Raw genomic sequence first — 24,742 nt, 5'->3', positions numbered from 1 at the left:
GAATTATCGCCCCACCCAGATGTTGGGGGACAACCACATGTGTCGATCAGTAACGCCGACTTGCTGGAACAACTTTATCGTATGTGAGATGCTCTGAACGGGTTCGACTCAAGGCTGAGCACCGTGGAACGACGAAAGACCAAGAGGGGCCTTCACCACAATCGTGCTGCCCACGCACCTGAAAAAGCTCCCATGACTGAGAGAGATGACTTGGCCGGCCGCGACCGATTTGAATGAGGGTGCATGCCAATAACCCCGCGGCGCCTCTATTACTCCAATGATGTGACCCCGATCGTTGAACTAGTTGATGAGGATGCGAATGGTCGAGAGAGGCTGCAGACAGATAATCAAGTGATTACTCACCCTTATCGGTCTGGGCGTAGTCTCGACAAACGACGGCAAGCAGAGTCTATGCCGGAGAACGAGCAACGGAGAATCACTGCTTTGAAGGATCGTTTGGGGATTCATCTGGTAGATGATGATCTAAGGATGCTATTGTTAGAATGGCAAAAGAAAGCCGACCGTGGAGATGTGACGCCCCATGGTACAACGCGTGTGCCCCTGACTTCCCTTAGGAATCAGGAGCGACACTGTGATCATTAGAGATCTCCTCCTCGCGGGTCATTGGATCGGTATGGCCGAGGATACGGAACGCTGGCGAAGATCCTAATGGAGGGGAAGAGGTGGAGGATGAAAACGATACTTGGATGGCTATCACTGTGATAATTATCGAGGTTATAGGGGCACCCGCACCCACAGCCTCGCTGAAAGAGATAATAACACGGAGAATCATGACCGGAGAGAAACCCAGAATCATAATCATGAAACGCCTCACGGCCAAGACCAAGGCCAAAGAGGAACCCAAGGAGGAAATAGAGTGCACAATCAGGAAGGGCAAACTAATGCCCATGGCACCAATCAGCAACAGGCTCCTCCCGTGTGCGATCGAGTAGTGATACCTCCACCTCAGCCCCAAGGTCCACAACCTCACATGCAAGTTATCCCGAGCATGAGAACTGTTAACATGGATCACCTGGAAGGAAGGGTAACGGCCACGACTGAAATCCCCTCTCCATTCTCTGCTGTGGTGAGAGAAGCTCAGTTGTCGGCCAGATATCGCAACACTACTAGTGATCTCCGTTTCCACGGAAGCTCTGATCCCGTGGAATTCTTGGGCCGATTCAATACAGAGATGAACGTGTATCAAGTTCCAGACTTGGCTTGATGCTGGCTTTTGGCGGCAACTTTCAGGGAAAGTACTCAACAGTGGTTTCAGAAACTCGGGCCGCGGGTAATCACCACTTGGGAAAAAATGAAGACTTTGTTCCTAACTAAGTTCCAAGCATCCGTAAGGTTCAACTCGGAATCCACCACCGTAAGAGGTGCTTTGGACGAAGCTCTGAAGAGTTTTCTAATAGCAGGACTAAGGGTGGGCTCAGATTTCTAGAAACATCTGCAGGAAAAAGCCTCGATAACTTTGACAGATGTCTTTGCCTTGGCAGAATCATTCAAAGCCATAGAACAATCTTGGGCAGAGGTTCAACCGGTTTCACAAGCAAGTCAGAGAGTCAAGGAAAGGAAGATGGATATATCTCCGAGTACGAGATACCGAAGAAGTAGTCGAAGCCCAAGCCGGATAAATGTTACAACTACAAGAAGGGAATGTAGCCCAAACAGAACAAGTAGGTACACACCTTTGGCCACGTCAATTGAGCACATCTTCGAAGAAAACAGGAACAAAGGGTTGTTTAGAAAGCCTGAGGCTCTATCATCTTGGCAAAGCAAAGATAAGAAAAAATACTGCGAATACCACGAGTCATCTGGACATAACACACATGAGTGCCGACAGCTCAAAGATGAGATCGAAGCTTTAATCAAAGAAGGATACCTCGGAGAATGGGTAGTGAAGGAAGTGGGAAAACATAAAAATAATGCTGACAAAGGAAAAAAGATAGGGGGTCATACGCCCCGAGGGCCAAACAACGAAACCCTAGAGGAGAATAAATTCGTTAGGGATGGCAGCATCCGAGCAATATACGGAGGGGATCTTGAGATGGAGTATAGAAATAGAGCCTTAGCCAGCTTTGCGAGGGAAGCCCGATTCAGACCTTTGACTGACATTCACAGGGTGGAGACTCGGCCACCGAAAGTATTTAAGGACAAATTCATGGACATCACTTTCAGGGAAGCAGATGCTCGGTGGGTGCACCATCCCCATAATGATGTTCTGGTTATCTTCATCCAAATCGGAACCAAGAACATCTACAGAGCTTTCTTAGACAAAGGAAGCTCGGCAAACATCCTCTACTATAGCACATTCAAGAAGATGGGGCAACCTGACCGAGATATATCGGGAGAAGACTCTTGGGTCTATGGTTTCTCTGGGGAAGGAGTCCGCATCATGGGATAAATCCGATTGCCATGTACCTTAGGAGAAAGTCCGTTGGCTGTAACAAAAATGCTCTAGGTTTTAAACCAGGAATCATCCCATAATGTACTGTTGGGACGTCTCTTCCTTAAGGAAATGAGGGCCATCACCTTAATCCACAATCTTACCATCAAGTTTCCAACTCCAAACAGGGTCGGCAGTATAAAGGGCTCCCAATATGATTCTAGAGAATGTTACAGACAAGCTATGAGGGGCTTCAAGAGAAAAGATGGATAATCTGGAGATGCGTCGGATGATGAACGAGAAAGAAGCATCAAACAGCCAATCGAAGAAACTCGAGTCCATTACTATGTTAAACAGGGAAGTGAATGCTCCTCTAAATTGCCTTTGGCGACACTGTTCTTGGAAGATACTATCAAAATTGAGATGCTAGATGACGAAGAATCTCCGAACCAAGTAATCCAAGCAGATTTCAATGGGGAAACGCTCGAAGGAAGACTCGACGTCTTGCAAAGTCTTGGGTTGAGCATACATAAGGTAGATACCTCTCCCCCTGAGAGCGCACCATTGTCCTCAAGAAATCTAGAAGAGGTTGATGCCCCTTCCATAAAGGGCGCGCCCTCAACAAATGAAGAGGTTGATGCCCCTGCCATACAGGGCACACCCTCAACAAATGAAGAAGTTGATGCCCCTGTAATACAGGGCGCGCCCTCAACAAGTAAAGGGGTTGATGCTTCTCCCTGTGGGGATGTGCCCTCTCAAGAAAATGATGAGGATCATAATCAGCTCGATTTAGACCCATGAATACTCATGCCAACAAAAAAAATGGGTCTAATGGAGGATACAATCGAAATCAAGGTCGATGAAAAAGATCCAAGCAAAGTTCTGAATATTGGTTCCCAATTGGATCTATTATTGAGGGAAGGACTTTCTATATTTCTCCTGGAAAACCTTGATGTATTTGCATGGAGTCATTCCGACATGGTGGGAATTGATCCAGAAGTTATGAGCCATAGATTGAACATCGATCCCAAACATAAAGGGGTTCAATAAAAGCGTAGGGCTGTAAGCGGAGAGAGGGATATAGCCTTGGCAAAAGAAGTGGATAGGCTCTTGGATGTTGGACTAATCGGAGAATCCTTTTGCCCGGAATAGTTGGCCAATCCAGTGTTGGTGAAGAAGCCCAACAGCGAATAGAGAATATGTGTGGATTTCACCGACCTGAACAAAGCATGACCAAAAGATAGCTTCCCTTTGCCAAGAATCGACCAATTGGTCGATGCGACGGCGGGGTATACTCTGCTGAGTTTCATGGACGCATACTCTAGTTATAACCAGATTGCTATGTATGAACCTGATCAAGAACACACCTCATTCATCACAGACAGAGGTCTTTATTGCTACATCGGGAAGTGCCAAACTAGAAGGTGTGCCCAGGAAAGACAATAGTAATAATGATTACTTGGCCAAAATGGGATCACAAATGGATAGCGGGCTACTCGGACAAATTCCTTTGGGGATCCAAGAAATCTCGAGTATTCCGGAAATAAAGGTGTTCCAGACTCAAGTAATCTCACAAGAGACTTGGATGGCTCCCATTCATAACTACATTCGAATGGGAACTTTGCCAGAAGACAAATTGCAGGCTCGACACCTTCGCTATCAGGCTGCAAGGTATGTTGAGTATGACGGAGTGTTGTACAAAAAAGGGTTTAACCAACCACTGTTACGATGTGTGAATTTGGAAGAAGGAAATTATATTCTTAGGGAGGTGCACAAAGGTATTTATGGCAATCACTCGGGGGGGGTGGTTCGTTGGCATTAAAAGTCCCCAAACAAGGATATTACTGGCCAATTATAAAAGAGGATGCCTTCAAGTTTGTTAAGGTATGTGATCGTTGCCAACGATTTACTAATTATTCCAATGCTCTAGCAACATCTATCACTTCGCAGACCAGTCCTTGGCCTTTCGCGCTATGGGGAATTGATCTCATTGGGGATTACCCAAGGCCAATGGGGTGTGAAATATGTTGTGGTGGCTATGGATTATTTTATGAAATGGTCAGAAGCTATGCCACTAGCTACGATCAAGGCAAAGAAAATCAAGGACTTTATCTTCAACTCTATAGTCTGCAGATTTGGTATTCCATATAAACTCATATCGGATAATGGAGAGCAATTTGATAACAAGGAGCTAAAAAAAAATTGTGTGAAGATGTACACATAAAGAAAGGATTTTCCACGGTCTACCACCCGTAGAGCAATGGTAAGACTGAAGGCATTAACAAGATCATCAAGCATACGTTGAAGGTGATTGACCATAGGATCTCCCTATGGTTTTATAATCTTAAAACACCGCTCCAACATCAACTATTAGAAAATTTCCTTTCACGTTTAATGGATTTCAAACCATGGTTCCTGTGGAAATTAGAGTTGTGTCATTCCAAAGAGATCACTATGTTGAGGAAGAAGTCAAGGCAAACCTTACATTTTACTGGGAACTTTTAGAAGAAGCAAGGGAAACCATGAAGTATTTATAAAAAACCAATATTCGGCGTCGCCCTAAATATTTGGCGGGTGTCTGAAAAAAACCCTCAGGATTCTCCTTAACTGGGTTAGTGAAGATGCGCGCGCCACATATGAAGACCCTTATCGAGGTAGATGCGTCTCTGACAGAGGACGCGCCCTCTAAGGATGATTTCCCTTGTCGAGGTGGATGCATCTCTGACAGAGGACGCGCCCTCCAAGGATGATTTCCCTTGTCGAGGTGGATGCGTCTCTCACCGAGGACGCGCCCTCCAAGGATGAATACGTTATCGAGGTGGATGCGTCTCTGACAGAGGATGCACCCTCTAAGGATGATTTCCCTTGTCGAGGTAGATGCATCTCTGACAGAGGACGCGCCCTCCAAGGAAGAATACGTTGTCGAAGTGGATGCGTCTCTGACAGAGGACGCGCCCTCTAAGGATGATTTCGCTTGTCGAGGTGGATGTGTCTGACAGAGGACGCGCCCTTCAAGGATGATTTCCCTTGTCGAGGTGGATGCGTCTCTGACCGAGGACGCGCCCTCCAAGGATGAATACGTTGTCGAGGTAGATGCTCCTCTTATAGAGGACGCGACCTCCAAGGATGAATACCATGTCGAGGTATATGCTCCTCTTATAGAGAACGCGCCCTCCAGATATAAAAACCTTGTCGATGAAAATACTCCTCTAAGAGAGGGTGCACCCTCCAAGTTTAAAGACTTTGTCGAGTTAGATGCACTTCTTACAGAGGAATTTCCCACAAAGGGGTGGGAAAAATGCCAAGACCGAGGACACGCCTTCATAGATGAAGATGCAGAGGGCGCACCCTCATGATTAAGGATAACATAAATTTTTGCTTGGGTTTAAAGATAATGGAGACGAATGTCTTCCATGATTGAATTATTAATCAGTTAAAATTCTTTGGCTGCGCCTTGAAAGCTATACCAATATAGGTGTATCTTATTAAGAGAGCGATGCATACAAATTTCTAAAGCCAAGAAAGTTAAAAATTCCAATCCTATTTCCAATGACATATAGAATTTGGAGGGTAGTTGTTATAGCCAAAATTTGGTACAAGAGATATCTGGGTCAAATTCCGGTCAACATAATTTAATGAAGGCGGACAGCCAAGGGCGGACGACCAAGGGCGGACGTCCAAGGGCAGACGACCAAGGGTGGACGACCAAGGACGAACGGCCAAGGAAGGACGCCCAAGGAAATGGTTTTTTTGCTGGAAAAGTTAGGGCGAGCCCAAACATCGGAAAAGTTAGGGCGCACCCAAACCTTGGACGAGTTAGTGCGAGCCCAAACCTTGGACGAGTTAGGGCGAGCCCAAACCTTGGACGAGTTAGGGCTAGCTCAAACCTTGGACGAGTTAGGGCTAGCCCAGACCTTGCACGAGTTAGGGCGAGCCCAAACCTTGGACGAGTTAGGGCGAGCCCAAACCTTGGACAAGTTAGGGCGAGCCCAAACCTTGGACGAGTTAGGGCTAGCCCAAACCTGGGACGAGTTAGGGCTAGCCCAAACCTTGGACGAGTTAGGGCGCGCCCAAACCTTGGACAGCTTGGCGATCCAAAACGGGTCAGGGAAAGCCCTTTTTATTGGAAGAGTTAGGGCGAGCCCTAAATATTTGATTGACAGATTTCTTAGACGGATTCCTCGGACATGATTACTTTGACAGATTCATATATTGGCTTTACTTGGACAGAGTTAAGGCGAGCCCTATAATGTAGAATGACAAAAGAAAAGATCAAAGGCTGATGACACAGGGCGGCGCCAACGTACAGAAATGTTTGGGCGCACCCTTAACTTTCACTTGGAATATAATACAACTTTGACATGCTACTTGGACGAACTTTTTGGAAGATTCAAGGAAGATGGAGATTATTATTACTAACCTATCTGATACAGGTACTCTATTGAAGAACTCCTTCATGTAGCATATCTATAGGAAAGGCGGTGTCCGTGGTCAGAGACCTCCAGGGGTATGCCTGGACTGAAGGCCTCCTCCTGTAGTCAATGGGTGTCCTCATTGGGGATGTGGGGTGAAATCTGGTGTGTGCTTTGGGAGCTCTGTCTCTGTAGTCAACGGGTGTCCTCGTTGGGAGACTTTGGAGTATCCTGCACTTTGCACCCAAAAGCTTGGAATCACTTGTTCTACAATCTGGTAGGGGCTCCTTATCGGGGGACAAGGATGCGTCCAACATTTGGGGTGAATCACGGCTATACTTGCGTCCGTGGACTAGAGAAACAGCTGGTAGCGGAGGGTTATCCTTGGCCAGGGAGATGCCTACTCCGTGAAGTCTCGAAGCCACGGACGAGCCTTGGGCCTTTGTGGTTGGGCCTCATCGGCGGACATTTCTAAAGCTAGTAGAAGACGGTTTCCAGTGGGTTTCCTGTTGGGCCTCGGGATAAGAAATCTAAGCCCATTAGGTTTCTTGTTCCCCAATAACTATGTGGGCTTGATTCCCTATAAATAAGGATACGTAGACAGATTGCAAGGGGTCAGAAGCGAGAGCGCAAAGGAGCCACCACTAACCCTAAGCAATCTCAGCCCCCAATAATCACCACCACCAAACACTGTTCATCTTCTCCGACGAATCCTGTTCATCGAATCCACCGATTACTGTTCACGTTTCCGACGGAGAACCGCCATCACAGATCTTGTTTCTGGCTGTGAACCTCAAACTTTGTTGCTCTCAAATTCCTCCGTCAACACATACAATGCTCAGTAATATCTCTGCAAAGAGATGGATTTCTTCTCATGCTGCCTTTGTTTCGTCCAATTCTATAACCTAAAGCTTGACATACACCAGGAATAGAAATGCATCAATTGTAAACAACTAGTTTCTCGATCCTTGTCAACTGAATGAATGTGCTTAATCAAATATTTGGGAACTGCATGTCTATTCTCTGATGCTGTGTCCTAATTGCGTATTATTTTGTTATCCATCTTTATCTGGAAATGCCATATCATTTTGTATTCTGCCTACAAGGCTCAGAGATGTTTGCACAACTTGAAACTAAAAACAGAGCTGAAGAAAAACTGAAAAAAGAATGCAGTCCATGTCATTATTTAATATGAGACTGATTGGTATCTACCCAATTGACAATTGCAGGTACCAATCGTGCGCCCCACTGTCCCTGCACATGTATTATAGTGTTGATATGATTTGTTAAGAAACCATAGTTGACAATTTTAGTTAGTGCTAGAATAATTACAACAAAGTCAATAAATCTAGCCAATCATAACCAGGGGGTATGAAAGGCACGTAATTAGTGGTTTAAACTCTTTCTTAATGACTGCTTATAAGTTGTTAAACTAGAAGATTATCAGATGGCATCTTCCCAACCAAGTTAAAGAAACAGTAATAATCTATACGTCTGTTACACGATGCTTCCGAAAATTCCCTAAAGCTAGCCTTACCCTTAACTTTTTTTATAAAGAGCTGCTAGACTTCCATAAATTACACTTTCTAATTTCTTAACACAGTAAGCAGGAAGAGGAGAGATGAAGCATTTTAGCCATCCCCATATTTTGCATCTCGCGACTGTGGAGGAAGGTGATGAAATGGTTTGCTCAGGTTGTGAGCAGTACATTTCAGGTTATGTAGTCAGCTGCACCAACTCTGAGTGCAGTTTCTTTCTTCATCAATCTTGCTACAGCTTGTCAAGAACAATCAACCATCCATCTCACCCCGCCCACCAACTTACGTTGGTTACACAGTCACCTTATGAAATAGGCCAGTTTGTTTGTGATGGTTGCGGTGACCAAGGAAGCGCCTTTCATTTCCACTGCTCCACCTGCAATTTTGATCTTGACCTTAATTGTGCACTGCGTTCGCCAGGCTGTGACTCGTGGCACAGGCCATGTTGTCATTAACACTGCTCATTCATCCGCGGTTTCAAATCGAAGAAGATCTGCCTGCTAATGTTGAGGTTCCATCAGCATTTATAAAAAAAATCAATTGTATCTACTTTCGTATGATTGTATCGTGTTGTTCCAGTGATTTTATATTAGGACCGTTATTTGTATGCTATCTACTTCATTCTATTTTCTGATCCAGCAGTTTGGATTTTTTATTTTATGTCGCCAGGTTATATTTCAGGGTTAAACTAGATTAAGAGATATTTAGGTCGGACTTTCCCAATCCTAAATAATTTCGGGAGTCACAATTATTATGGCAAAATGTGTATGAATCCGAAAAATCGAACCGAAATCCATGAAACCGAGATCCGATTCGAGATCGAATCATATAATCCGATAATTATCCGAAAGTTCAAAATAAACCAATCTGAAAATTGCCCGAACAAAAAATTTAACGGAAAATGATCTGAAATACTAGATCCGATTATAAATTAAAATCGAATAAAACCGATTCTTATATTATTAGAGCCGAATATGATCATAATTAAGCAAAATTCAAACTTAAAAGTATTTTGTGTTTATGATAATGGAAATATTTAATCATAATATTTTGTAAAAATATATTGTATTATATTAGAAGTACTACATTTAATAAAAAGATATTTTGTTAAGTCTCACAAATTGAGAAAATGAACAAGCTATGATCCGCAAATATTCGAATCGAACTTAAGTTAAACCTATTTTTTTCTGATTTTTATCCGAAGCATCTGTTTTTAATCGGAATTAGACTCGAACCGAATCACATCCGATCTGATTCAATCCGATCAGACTCGTTTCTAGTTCTATCACAATTCGATAATGAAATTGATCTGAAATCGATTTGATTATCCAATTTGCCAATCTACTCCTAACTTGACTAGACCTGGCAAAATGGGTCGAGATCTGAAAAAGCGAACGGAAATTCATGAAACTGAGATCGATCCGAGATCCGAATTATGAAATCCGATAATTATCCGAAAACCGATTCGAAAAATACTCGAATAAAAAATTTAACCGAAAATGTTCTGAAATACAAGATCCAATTATAAATTGGAATCGATTAAAACCGAAAAATATATTACCTGAAACGAATATTACCCGAAATAAGCAAAATTTATAATTTAAACAATTTTATATTTACGATATCATACTTATTTAATCATATTATTTTATAAAAGTACGTTATATTATATTAAAAATACTAAATTAAATAAAAAGATATTTTTTAAATTTTAAAAATTGAAAAAATAAATAAGTTATGATCCGAAAATATCTGAACCGAATTTAATCCGAACAAGAATATGTCTGATCTTGATCCGAATTTTATCCGATTTTAAACCGAATTAGAACCGAACCGAATTTTTATCTAATCCGATTCGAATGGTTCTCAAATATATCATAATCCGAAAGTAGACTTGATCCGAAATTGATCCGGTCCGAAATCGAACCGGTTATCCGAATTCCCAGGTGTAGTCCTGACGATGAAACGTTTTGAAAATTACAAATTAATTTTTGTATTATGACCGACAATCAACAAGTAGTGTCGGTAGTAGATTTTCCAACTTGAGAGGAAACCTGCTTAATCTTTTTTATGTATAACCACGGAAAACCCACTATGATTTCTTAAAGAAAATATAATTTTGTAAAGCAAACTAGACATGGGTCTGTTTGGGTTTACTGACTTAAATGTAAAAAAGTTTCATATTACTCATAATTAAATTATTCTTTAATAAGTTATTTGGGCATAATTTATTTGGTTGTGTTAATAATTTTACCGATAAATTGGTGATATATTTGATAAATCATAAATTAAAAATTAAAAAATTTCAAATTTTACTTATAATGATAGAATTTAATAATTCTATAAACACATAATTCTCTAAAATAGAGATAAGGACCGTTGTTATCATATTTAATTATCGAGATTAAGTCGAAGGCGGAAGTGTACCTGAATCCATAAGGCGATAATCGTAACAGTATCTGAATCTGTATAGTGTCCTTGATTATTGTCTTCCTCAACCAAATACTCCTTAGGGTTTCTCAATGGCTTTCTCTGATGGGTAGAAGATAAGCCGTTACGCGTACTTGATATATTGGGGACTATAACCCTTTTTATATATCACCTAATTAAATCTCCCATTATAATTTAATTGGGTCTGGTATTAGGTATCCACTTATTAGGTTCATACAATAAATTAAAATCTAATTGGGTTTCTTATTTGATCACTTAATTTAACCCAATATAATAAATAACAAATATAATTGATATATTTATATGTAGCCCATAAAATATTTATTATTATTAAAAATAATAATAACAATCTCCCACTTGGGCTTCATATGAATCCAGAATCAATTATACAAAACTTTAGTGCACAACTTTATGCTATTTATCGTCCTTAGATTTTACCAAAATAATTCGGTCCGTCTACTATATATGTATGAGATTCTGGAGGCATTCATCACAAACTTTACGTGACTAAACCCTCTGATGGATTTTAATCGCAGCGGGGGTATGACAAAACACTTTTACACATATAAAATCCAAATAAAAGCATATAAATCGTGGTAAAAACGTAGGGATCGAATCTAACCTTTAAAATAATTCGGAGACAACGATCAGAGATCCTTAGCAGTTGCTCCTCAAGTGTGAAGCACTCCACCGGTATCCACCAAGAAAACGATGTTGAGGAGGAAGGAGGTGGAGAGAATTGGGTTTTCCAAACTTTTGGGTTTTGGGGTTCGAATAAAAATAGGGTCTATAATAGTATATTTATAGGCAAAATTTTCAGCTGAAATTTTCCCATAAATATTATTATTATTATCCCATTTATTATTCTCATTAATAATTAAAACACCTTTTAATTATTAATCCTTTTTCTAAACACTTTAGAAATAATTCTCTCTCTTGATTTAATTTCCAAAAATTAAATCCTTTAATTAATAATATTAAGAACTTTTCTTAATTAATTTATAATGAATTAAATCTCATTTAATCAATTATTAAATTTGCCAAATAATTATTTATTTCATAAATAAATAATTATCAGCCATTATTAATTAATTCCTCCACCATTAAATCATTCTCTTTTATAGTGTGACCCTGTAGGTTCAATATTAAGCCGGTAGTAGAAATAAATAATAATAAAACTATTTTATCATTATTTATATAAATTCTCTAATTTATTAAATATGATTAATTAATTAATCACATTTATTCTACATCGTGAGGGATATTTCTCAACATATCGCGACTATCCGGATAATATGAATTCACTGCTTAGAATACCAAGAACCTATTCAGTGAATAGTTACCGTACAATAAACTCTTTCTACCCTACAATGTCTCGATTAAATATAAGGCATGGATCTCGTGTCAAGCCTATCTAATTTAATCACTTGTTTACCCTTTACTATGCGTAGTTCTATGCAAATTAGAAACTCCTTTCTAATTTCATTCACTCTGGCCAGAGATTTCTGAACTAGCATAAGTGGATCAGCCTTGAACATTCGCTTCCTTCACTGGAAGGGGTAGATCCTTTATTGATCATACACTATCTTCGTGTACAAATTCCTATACCCAGTAGAGCCCTAATAATTATCCCTGGAGACTAAGAACTAAACCAAAGCATAGTTCAGTGTACACAAGATGACTATGATGACCTCAAGTCTAAGGATACTTGTACAACTATCACTATGTGAACAACTGCTGACACGTGAGTGAACTCCATCAGCTATTCAGCTGGGCGAGTCATGTTCAGTGAACTTGTTAGGTACCAATGTGTTTGTAGAAGGGGGTTGAATACAAACAATACCAAATAATTGAATTAAATGCGGAATAAAAAATGTGAAACAAAATTCAAGTTAAATAAAAATATTATTAAACTTGAAAGGTGTTACAACAACTGTATCGATTACAAGGAATTAATCTCAAATTAATTATCACAAATTTAGAATAAATTCGACATGAACTTTTTCTATTTTTTCAATAATTAGAATCAAATGCTAAACGCGATTTGAGATTAAGTTCTAGGGATTTTGATCCGCTAGATTGTTACACAAGAACAAGATAAAGATTTCTAGTGGTTTGGATTTAACTTTATAAACTAGAAATTTGATCTTGAAGTTTGCAGATTAAAAGATGAAATATTGCTGCTTGTTTTTCTTTTCTGGTTTGTTCTTGACTTCTGTGTTCTGGATAAAATTGTTGAATGGCTGCTTCTGTCTTTTTAATCAATCAACAGAATGGAATGAACTGGAATGACAATCCCATAGCTGGTAGGACTTTCGGTGAGACTATCCTTTGAACTAGCAAAACAATCTCAACAGCTAGCAAGACTTTCGGTATGACAATCAAATGAACTAGCAAGACAATCCTCCTCCCAGTGTAACTTTCGGTGAGACTATTGAAAATGACCTGGCATGACAATCGGTATGACAATCCTGATTGTCATGCTAGTTCATTTTCAATTGTCTTGCTGATTTAATGCAGATTTTAATCCAATTAAAATTCTGAAAAACCTTAATATTAATTCAGAATTAATTAATCAATTAATTCAATTAATCAATAAATTAATCTTTGCAGATATAATTTATTTTCTTAATTAAATTATATGACTTAATTAATTATTAGAGAATTAATACTAATCTTGAGCAGCAACCATTCTTCTGAAAATCTTCTGAAAATCACTGTCAATTATGAATCAATTCCACCACTTCAATATTGACACTCGATGTACTGTCCGGTTCATGAGTGACTAACTTCCGTGACGTTTCTTCAAGCCTTGACCTTGATACTCTTGATTTTCTTCAGACTAAATCCTTGTAATTAATTGATACCGTGACGAGATCTCTGTCACTTGATTAAATCCACAATCTTGATTTATATCACAGAGGCATGATCAATTTCTTGAACTTCTTCCAGTGAATTAATTCCTCAAGTCTGTAGATGAACCTTGTTTCTGAATCCTTTGACAAATATTACTTTGCGAGATCTCTTTGACGGTAGATCCACTATTTACTTATTACATTTTTATTTGAGTTGAGTTGAATCCTCGAATATACAAATAGGCTATGACATATGACTTACAGAACTTATTCTATAATAAGCACCTATATACTAGCTATAGTGTCACCACACAAATGTCTATGAGAACAGACATCCTTCATAATGAAGCAAGCATAGTATGTACCGATCTTTGCGGATTATTAATTACCAGTTAGTAATCCTACGACCAGGAACTATTTAAGTTTAGAGTTATCATCTTTTAGGTCTCACTATTATGATCTCATCATAATCCATAAAAAGCTTAACTCTAAACTATGGTATATCTTATTTAAACACTTAAATAGATAAAGCCCGTAATAAAAACAAAACAAGTCTTTTATTAATATCAATGAAATCAAAACAGATTACATAAAAGTTATTCCTAAATCCTCATACTTGATTGGACTTAGGACATATTCCTTTCACCTTCCAGGGTCACCACACAAATATATTCAACGACATGAATCAATGCATGGATAAGTGGCATGGAAATTACATGTAATGTGATCTATATAATGTCTATTTCCAACTAGTCCTTAGGCAATCTCTAACGTGATTGATTCCAATTTTCTCAACTCAATGTTAAACCACAATAAGAAAATTGAACAAAAGTAGAGTGACATTTAATAAAATTCCATCAACTGTATTCTACAGAACATAAACAACTCAATGTTTATTACATAAAACACCAAAATACAAACTCCCACTAAACCAAAGTATCACATAAGGTAACACCCATATGAGCAGTATGCTCGTGAAAGACCTTAGGTGTTAACGCCTTAGTGAGCGGATCCGCAATCATGGAGTTAGTGCCAATGTGTTCTATCGAAATCTGTCCACTCTGAATCTTTTCTTTAACAACTATGAACTTAATATCTTTATGTTATGCATCTGTAGTACTCCTATTATTGTTTGAATACTCCACTGCTGATTTATTATCACAAAATATCTTTAATGGTCTTTCAACACCATCAAGGATACGTAGATCAGTGACAAAGTTTCGCAGCCATAAAGCTTGATTGGATGCCACAAAACATGCTATATATTCTGCAACCATGGTGGATGAAGCTATGAGTGTCTGTTTGGCAAACCTCCATGAAATCGCTCCACCAGCCAGTAGATAAACATAGCTCGAAGTAGATTTTCTTTCATCTTTGCATCCTCCAAAGTCAGAATCTGAATATCCAATGATTTCTAGATGATCTGATTTCCTGTATGTGAGCATATAGTCATTTATTTTCTTCAAATACCGTAAGACTCGTTTCACTACTTTCCATTGCTCCATTCCCGGATTACTCAAATATATTCCCAACATTCCAACAATAAATGTTATGTCAGGACGAGTACAAACTTGAGCATACATTAGGCTTCCCACTGCCGATGCATATGGTATCCTTTGCATTTCCCTTATCTCAAGTTCATTCTTGGGACACTGTTTGAGACTAAATTTGTCTCCCTTAGACACGGGTGTATCCATTGGTGTACAATCTTTCATGCCATACCTTTCCAGGATCTTTTCGATATAGCTCTTTTGTGACAATCCAAGAATACCTCGAGAGCGATCTCTATGTATCTGAATTCCTAATACAAAAGAGGCGTTGCCAAGATCCTTCATCTCAAATTGATTAGTGAGAAATTTCTTGGTATCGTGCAATAAGCCTATATCATTAGTAGCAAGTAAGATGTCATCAACGTATAAGAGAAGAAAGATAAATTTGCTCCCACTGAACTTGTGATATACACAATGTTCCACCAAGTTCACTTCGAAACCATATGATGTGATTACATGATGAAATTTGTGATACCATTCACGAGAAGCCTGCCTGAGACCATAGGTGGACTTCTTTAATTTGCAAACCATAGTCTTTGGATCTCCAATGACAAAGTTTTATGGCTGCACCATATAAATTATCTAGCCAATGTTTCCATTGAGAAACGCCTTATCATCCATCTGATATAGCTCTAGATCATAATGAGTCACAAGTGCCATAAAAATTCTAAATGAGTCTTTCGTGGAAACCTGGAGAGAAAGTCTCATTGTAGTCGATACCTTTCTTTTGAGTGAATCCTTTAGCGACTAGACGAGCCTTATATGTTTCGATGTTACCACTCGAATCCCTTTTGGTTTTAAATATCCATTTGCAACCAATAGGTTTTGAGCCTTTAGGCAACTCGACAAGATCCCAAACGTCATTGTCTTTCATAGATTGCATCTCTTCATTCATGGCATCAATCCACTTTTGAGAGTTAGGACTCTGCATGGCTTGTTGAAGATTTACAGGACATCTTCCCCAATGCTAACTCCATCTTCATGTTCTTGTAGAAAAACAACATAATCATCTGGAATTGCGCTCTTTCGCTCTCTAGTGGATCTCCTTAGTGGCACTTCTTGTGATTCAGTGTGTCAGAGACTTATTTTCTAATTTTTTTGATACTTATATTGTCGAGTTTAATTTATAATAAGATTATATTGTTCTCTGATTAGTCACATCAATTTAGATGTACAATAGGACGATGACCAAGCGTGTACATAATTCTGTTAGTAGTATGTAGAATAAATAATAGATTATACTTGTGAATTATATTTATTATTGGAAAATTATTATTAACCTTTTTATTTAGGTGGTCAAATATTTTTTATATTATTTGATTGAAGCAATATGTCGCCAAAGTGACCTCTTTTGTGTAGATTAATTAATTTAAAATTATTATTACGACGATAGAATATTTAATTTTATGCAAATTTTATCGGCCCAAAGGAAGGTAATATTTGGCCAAAATTAAAATATTCTTGTGATAATAAGTGTGTAGCAATATTAAGGTTTTCATGTGAATAATTAGTCGGTCCAAAGAAAGGCCTATTATTTGACATAAATTAATTGCTAATACTTGATCATTGCATGGAGAGTACCAATTGTAAATTAAATTTTCTGTCCAAAGACTAAAATTTAATGTTGCGCTAGGTATCTTGTGATGGTGTTGCCAACATTTAAAATTTATGACAATTATTATATATACTAGTTTTGAGCATTTGTCGTATATTTATTTTCTATTACAGTTACTGCTTCTGTTAATTCTGCCTCCGATCATGAGCATGATTCCAATGTTGAATGGGACAAACTATGTCACGTGGAAAGAGAATGTTGAGATCGTTCTTGGGTGTATGGATCTCGACCTTGCGCTAAGGAAAGAGCAACCAGTTCCCACTACGGATGATCCCAAGACGGATCAAATTGAGAAATGGGAACGCTCTAATCGCATGTGTCTGGCGATCATGAAGCGAACGATTCCAACTGGCTTTCGGGGCTCTATTGCTGAGAGCACAAGTGCCAAGAATTTCCTCTCCGAGATTGAGAAATATTTTGCTAAGAATGAGAAAGCGAAAATGAGTAATCTTCTGTCAAAACTCGTGACCATGAAGTATAAAGGAAAGGGAACATAAGGGAGTACATCATTGGGATGTCTAATCTTGCTGGCAAACTCAAGGAACTCAAGTTAGAACTTTCGGATGAGTTACTTGTTCACTTGGTTCTTATTTCTCTGCCTCCTCAGTTCAGACACTTTGTGGTGAGTTATAATACTCAAAAGGAAAAATGGACTCTTAATGAGCTCATTTCACACTGTGTGCAAGAGGAAGAGAGGGTTTTGCGAGAGAAGACTGAGAGTGCTCACTTGGCATCAAGCTCTCATGATAAGAAGAGAAAGAGAGGTAAGGATATTACAAGTGGAAAACCCAAGCATCAGTTGCAAGAGAAGCAGAATAAGGAACAACCTGCTACTTTTGTAAAAAGGCTGAACACATGAAGAAAGAGTGTTCCAAATATGCTGCTTAGCGTGTGAAGAAGGGTAAGACTTCTGTCTTTGTTTGTTCTGAAGTTAATTTGGCTTCTGTACCTAAGGATACTTGGTGGGTAGACTCTGGTGCTACTACTCACATAAGTGTATCTATGCAGGGTTGCCTGTGGAGCCGACCGCCAATTGATGCCGAAAGATTCATCTATGTGGGCAACGGCAATAAAGTTTCAGTTGAAGCTGTTGGAACATTTAGATTGTTATTAAAAACTGATATTTATTTGGATTTATTTGAGACATTTGTTGCACCGTCTTTTAGACGGAATCTTATTTCTATTTCCTGTTTGGACAAATATGGCTACACTTGTTCTTTTGGAAATAATAAAGTGTGTTTCTCTTTAAATTCAAATATGGTTGCCACTGGTTCTTTGATTGATAATCTTTATATGCTTGATACTGTAGCTTTTAATAATGAAATTTTGCACTCAAGTGCAAGAGGTACAAAGTGTAAGTTAACTGAGGATTCTGCTATGTTGTGGCACAAGCAATTAGATCATATCTCTAAACAGAGAATTCAGAGGCTTGTGAATGATAAGATTTTTCTTGATCCCTTAGATTTAAGCGACTTTCAAGTCTGTGTAGAATGTATTAAGGGAAAACAAACAAACTCGAGAAATTAGGTGCCAATAGAGCTACGAGTGTCTTGGAACTGATTCATACCGATATATGTGGACCATTCCCTACGGCCTCTTGGAACGGTCAACAGTATTTTGTCATGTTCATAGATGATTACTCTAGGTATGGTTACCTATACTTGATACATGAGAAGTCACAAGCTTTGGACGTGTTTAAAGAGTATAAAGCTGAAGTTGAACTTCAACTAAACAGTAGCATTAAAGCTGTCAGATCTGATCGTGGTGGTGAATACTACGGTAGATATGATGGATCAGGTGAGCAACGTCCAGGACCCTTTGCTAACTTCCTAAAGGAGTGTGGAATTGTCCCTCAGTACACTATGCCAGGAAAACCAAATATGAATGGTGTTGCTGAGAGGCGAAACCGTACTCTTAAAGATATGGTGAGAAGTATGATAAGTCATTCTTTCTTGCCTGAATCACTTTGGGGAGATGCACTAAAGATTGCAATTTATATTCTTAACCGGGTTCCAACTAAAGCAGTGACCGAAAATCCTTACAAACTTTGGACTAAGAAAACACTTAGTATTAAGCATTTACATGTTTGGGGTTGTCCAGCTGAGGCAAGGCCATATAGGCCGAATGAAAAGAAACTGGACTCTAGGACGGTTAGTTGCTATTTTGTTGGGTATCCGAAACGTACTCGCGGATTTAAATTTTATGATCCCGCTACTAGATCCTTCTTCGAGACTGATAATGCAAGATTTTTTTGAGGATGTTGATTTTGGGAGGGAAGATATAGGTAAAAGTATTGTCTTTGAAGAAGATAGTCATGATCCTATTTGTGACTTGCCGAGAGCAATGATCAGATTATGATACCTATCATTGTTCAAGGCCCTCCGGTTCAAGACAACACTGAAATTCCCTATGAGGAACCAATTGAGCAAACTCAACAACCTCATGAATCATAAGAAGTGCCACTAAGGAGATCCACTAGAGAGCGAAAGAGCGCAATTCCAGATGATTATGTTGTTTTTCTACAAGAACATGAAGATGGAGTTGGCATTGGGGAAGATGTCCTATAAATCTTCAACAAACCATGCAGAGTCCTAACTCTCAAAATTGGATTGATGCCATGAATGAAGAGATGCAATCTATGAAAGACAATGACGTTTGGGATCTTGTCGAGTTGCCTAAAGGCTCAAAACCTGTTGGTTGCAAATGGGTATTTAAAACCAAAAGGGATTCGAGTGGTAACATCGAAAGATATAAGGCTCGTCTAGTCGCTAAAGGATTCAAGGCAAGGCATTGATGGAATTTAATAATTCTATAAACACATAATTCTCTAAAATAGAGACAAGGACCGTAGTCATCATATTTAATTATCGAGATTAAATCGAAGGCGGAAGCGTACCTGAATCCATAAGGCGATAATCGTAACGGTATCTGAATCTGTATAGTGTCCTTGATTATTGTCTTTCTCAACCAAATACTCCTTAGGGTTTCTCAATGGCTCTCTCTGATGGGTAGAATATAAGCCGTTACGCGTACTTGATATATTGGGGACTATAACCCTTTTTATATACCACCTAATTAAATCTCTCATTATAATTTAATTGGGTCTGGTATTAGGTATCCACTTATTAGGTCCATACAATAAATTAAAATCTAATTGGGTTTCTTATTTGATCACATAATTTAACCCAATATAATAAATAGCAAATATAATTGATATATTTATATGTAGCCCATAAAATAATTATTATTATTAAAAATAATAATAACATATAAATCTTAATATAAAATTTTTAATATGTCAATATATAATTACAAAGATAAAAAATTTAAAATTCAAAATTTTAATATACTAATAGAATAAAAAGGTACAGTAGTAATCATAACATTTGGTAAAGGGTTGTAAAATGAGAAAAAGTACGTCTGACCTTTTGATCATATATGTCCCGGTAAGCACCTTCAACTATGTTTGCCAAACAGCTCACAAAAATTATTAGAGTATTAAGCCTGTTTAAGCCAAAATTCAAGACCGCCAAACAACCACTATATATATCCCATTAACATGAAGTCGCATTGATATTAACTAGTTAGTAACCGTGTTAAACCCGGCCCCAAAATTAAAAATAATAGTATCACATTATTATTTGCATAAAATTAAAATTCATAATCCGTGCAAAATACAGATTTAAATATAATATATAAAATATTGTTAAAATATGTAGTAAAAAATCGAAGTTAGGTGTAACTCTAAAATTTTACCGTATAGTTCTAAATATGCATGCACCTAATTACCTACTTATATAAATTTGACATGTTAACTTACTAATACGATTATTTTAAAGTAAACCGACGCTTGGATGTAAAACAACAAATAAAAATTGAAGGAAAATAAAATTTACAGAGAGTAGAAGTTAATTTTTGTCAGTTGAGATTTTATTACATAAAATTTAAAAAATAGTTGTATAATTTTTTAGTGAGTACCAAGATTTGGGACGCTTATTAATACAGATAGTTGATAACCTCTGCGAAACACGACCCCGAGACTAAAAAAATTGAATTAATATTTGTAGAGAATTATTCATAATCCGTGCGGAACACGAATTAAAATTAATATATTAATATCAAATATTAAATTGTTACTTGCAAAAAATAGTTATGTGGTTAAAAGGAATCGAATCAGTTATGAAATTTTTCACAATAATTCTAGTTTTGCATTGTTTTACTTGATATAGAAATCTAACATATTAGTTTTATTTTTGTGAAACGAATTATATCTCTATCTTATGAACCAAATATCTATTCTTTAGATAATTTAATATTAATTAATATAATTTGATGATTATCTTATAATTAACCTTTTCAATATAGTTTATTTAATATTACTTAATTATCGATAAAAATTAATTTACAAATTAAAAGTAAATAGATGTTATTAAACTTAATTTAATATTACTTAATATAATCTAAATACAGCCCATAAATCTGTTATTGTTAAAATACATTTTTTAATTTAAAGTAAATAAACGTTGTGATGGACAGTAACAAATACGATCGTTAAATCAATAATTTTGAGTTTAAAAGTTAATAAATGTTACTAAAGTCATTTGCTATTACTTAATTATTTTTAAAATTATGCTATAGAAAATAAAGTTTACAGAATATAAAAGTCAATTTGTGTTAATAGTTTACTTTGTATTTAGTAGTTTTTCAAAATAAAAATTTATATATGTTATTTTACTTAATTTAACATAACTTAATAAATTTTTAATATAATTTATAAATAAATAAAGTTTACCGAGTATATAAGTCAATTCGTGTTAGTAGTTTACCTAGTAGTTTGTGGTTTTTCTAAAATTAAAAATAAATATAAGTTATTTTACTTAATTTAACGTAACTTAATAAATTTTTATTATAATTTATAAATCTTAAAAAAAATATTTTTTTATGAAGTATATAGACGATTGGATGAATACTAGCTAAAAAGAAAATAAAATTTACAAAGAATAGAAGTCGATTTATATTAAAAACAAAGTTTATAGAGAATAGAAGTCAACTTGTACCAAAATTTGGTACTTTAATATTTTTAGCACCGAATTATACATGGTTTATTAATAAAGAGTATAGATTTCAGCCAAAAATAAATCAAAAGAATATTTGTTGGAAAGATCTGAACTTGTGTACATACGTGCAATACACACAAAATACAAGTGATAAATAATAAAAAATATAGTAAAATATAATTTATATACCTGATTTTGACAATACAAGATATGTACTTTAAGTTTGAATAATACAAATTGTGCAAATAGCTTATCCCAACAATATAATTTTTTTTTGAAACAAGGAAAACTTCATTAACTTGAATAATCAGAATACAACGTCTCCAACAATAAGTCTAGAGGAGACTCAAAAATATTATAGCAATCAACCATACATGGGGCTCTAGCCAAAAGGTGAGCTACATGATTGAATTGCTTCTTAACATGACAAAGAGCAAGATTAGACCTGCTCCTGAGTTTCTGATGACAAAAATCTATAATATGGCCAACTTCAAGGTAGTATTTCATCTGATCATGCACTGCAGACACAACTAACGCAGAGTCACATTCTATGTAAACTCCTTCCAGCCTCAGATCTTCTATCCAGGAGATAGCTTCTTGCACTCCTCGAGCTTCAGCCTCCATAACTGAGATCTTGCCTGATATACACATATTCTTCCCTCTCACAAATTGTCCCCGATCATTTCTTATCACCATTCCAAGAGAGAAAAATTCTTCATTGTTGAACACTGAAGCATCAACATTAAGTTTAAAGCAATCTTGCTGAGGAGGTTGCCAAGATGATGCCCCTTCTGGTTCTACTGGTTTGGTATTACTGATCAACACTTTCCGCTTTACAGCCTCTTGCCACTCTCGAACTGCAATTGTTGGCGTAATATTTTATTTTCCAATATTTTTTAATTTCTCGCAAACTATATGCTTCATAAAGTTGTGGCAATCTTCTCAGTGACTTGCGATATCTTTGTTTCTATTCTTCGCAACAACCAATTCGAGGCTGACTCCTCCCTCTGCATATCATACTCCAGGCCTACCTTTCTCCAGCAATCAGTAGCAAACTTACATTCAAAGAATATATGCAACATATGTTCAGTGTCAACATCACACATTGGGCAAAGATAATTGTATTAACATATTTGCTTCTCAATAGCTCCCTTACCTGGATATTGTTATTGCAGAATCTCCAAATGAAGGTTCTCATTTTGTGAGGCAAGTTCAGACGCCATAATTTATTCCAGCTCCTTGACACTGCTACCCTTGTACCAATATAATTATGTGACGACCAATATTGATACCCTGTTTTAACTGTGTACAACCTCGTAGTCGATGTTGTCCAAGAGATTCTGTCATTAGCCATTAACTGAGGGATCCTTGTTTGAAGCATTAGATCAATATCATTTGCATGAAAGTTTTGTTGCACCTTTTGCACATCCCAGAATTTGCTTTCAGGATGGATGTTAGGTCACACACACTGTAAAGGGAGTGAATATAGTGTATAGTACACTCAAATCGAACTTTAAGAACTTAAGTAACAGAAAACAAACTTTATTGAAACAATAAACTCTGTTACAGTATGGAACTGTTACCTCTCAGTGATGAACAATATCACGAGAGCTGCTAGGGTTACAATGAATAATCTTCTCGAATAATGATAACACTTATAGTGTAAATCCTATGTCTGTGTTTATATACTACACAGTTACAAGATAATCGCTAATTGATATGGAATATAATTCTGCTTCCTAAAATATATCAATCAGATATCTTTTCTTCCAAGTATTCCATTCTTCACGGAATTCCTTCTTCATGCATATCTCTTCTTATGTTTATCTTGATCTTCTTTCCTTTAATCAGCTACTGTCCTTATCTGATCGTCCTTCAGCACTTAAGTTCTGGTATCTATCTTCTGATGATTATCTCCTGATAACATAAGTACTGATATCCTTAAGTCCTGACTTCCAGTATAAGTACTGATCAACAATTAAGTACTGATTTATCCTGTTCAAATAAAATCTAAAAATTAAACATAAAACATATTAGCCATGACATTATCAAATATATCTAACAATCTTCCCCAACTTATAATTTAGCATAATATACAAGTTTAACAGATATTTGATGATGTCAAAAATATTAAGTACAAATGCATGAGAATTAGACTAGATAACTACAACTTACAGTCCTTAAAGATTTACCAATATTCAACTTCTGATAATAACTTCAGTCTGTATAAATATCAGAATTTAAGCAGTTGTAGATCTTCGACTTGGCTTCATCATCTGATCTCTCTGATGTCAGGAGTTGTTCTGAGATAGTTCTTCAACAAACATTTCTCAGCATATCTGAGTTCATCAATCATTCTCCTTTTGACATCTTTAAGCTCTGCAGTATCTTCACCAGTTTGAAAGATTGCAGCTCTGAGATCATTGATCTTTGCTTTTCTCAACTCCTGATCTAGTCTTATGACATAAGCTTTGTCAGACTCCAGATTGAATTCAAGTCCCTTAATACCAAGATATGTTCTGATCTGTGTAGTATTAGGCTTCATATCAACAATATCACCATTGTGATATTTGTACTTTGGAACATATGTACTGTCAGACTTAACAGAATAAAGCCTTTTCTGTCTCTGAATTTGTTCTTTTAAGTAGTTTGCAGCAGTCCCTGTTATTCTGTCATCCACTTGAAGTAAGAAAAGTACATGCTCCAATTCTTCAAAATACTTCAATGGAATGACATTTTGTCTTATATGATAAACCCTACCATCTGTCATGAAATACAACATGATGTATTCTTTCAAGTAGGTATGGTAAACCATCTGTACAGATTCCAGTTGATTCAATCTCTCAGGAGTTGCTCCAATACCTGGTTCACT

General features: G+C 37.1%; 1 protein-coding gene across 1 annotated transcript; it reads left to right on the top strand.

Moving 5' to 3' along the window:
• The first annotated feature begins 16,956 nt into the window (after positions 1-16,956).
• LOC141714691 (uncharacterized) lies at positions 16,957-17,310 on the top strand. The gene has a single exon (XM_074518195.1). It carries the CDS (start codon positions 16,957-16,959, stop codon positions 17,308-17,310), a length of 354 nt encoding a protein of 117 aa, XP_074374296.1.
• Positions 17,311-24,742: the final 7,432 nt, after the last annotated feature.

The sequence above is a fragment of the Apium graveolens genome, chromosome 3 (genome assembly GCF_009905375.1).
Source record: "Apium graveolens cultivar Ventura chromosome 3, ASM990537v1, whole genome shotgun sequence".
Lineage (NCBI taxonomy): Eukaryota > Viridiplantae > Streptophyta > Magnoliopsida > Apiales > Apiaceae > Apium > Apium graveolens.
This window is presented reverse-complemented; position numbering and strand designations above follow the sequence as displayed.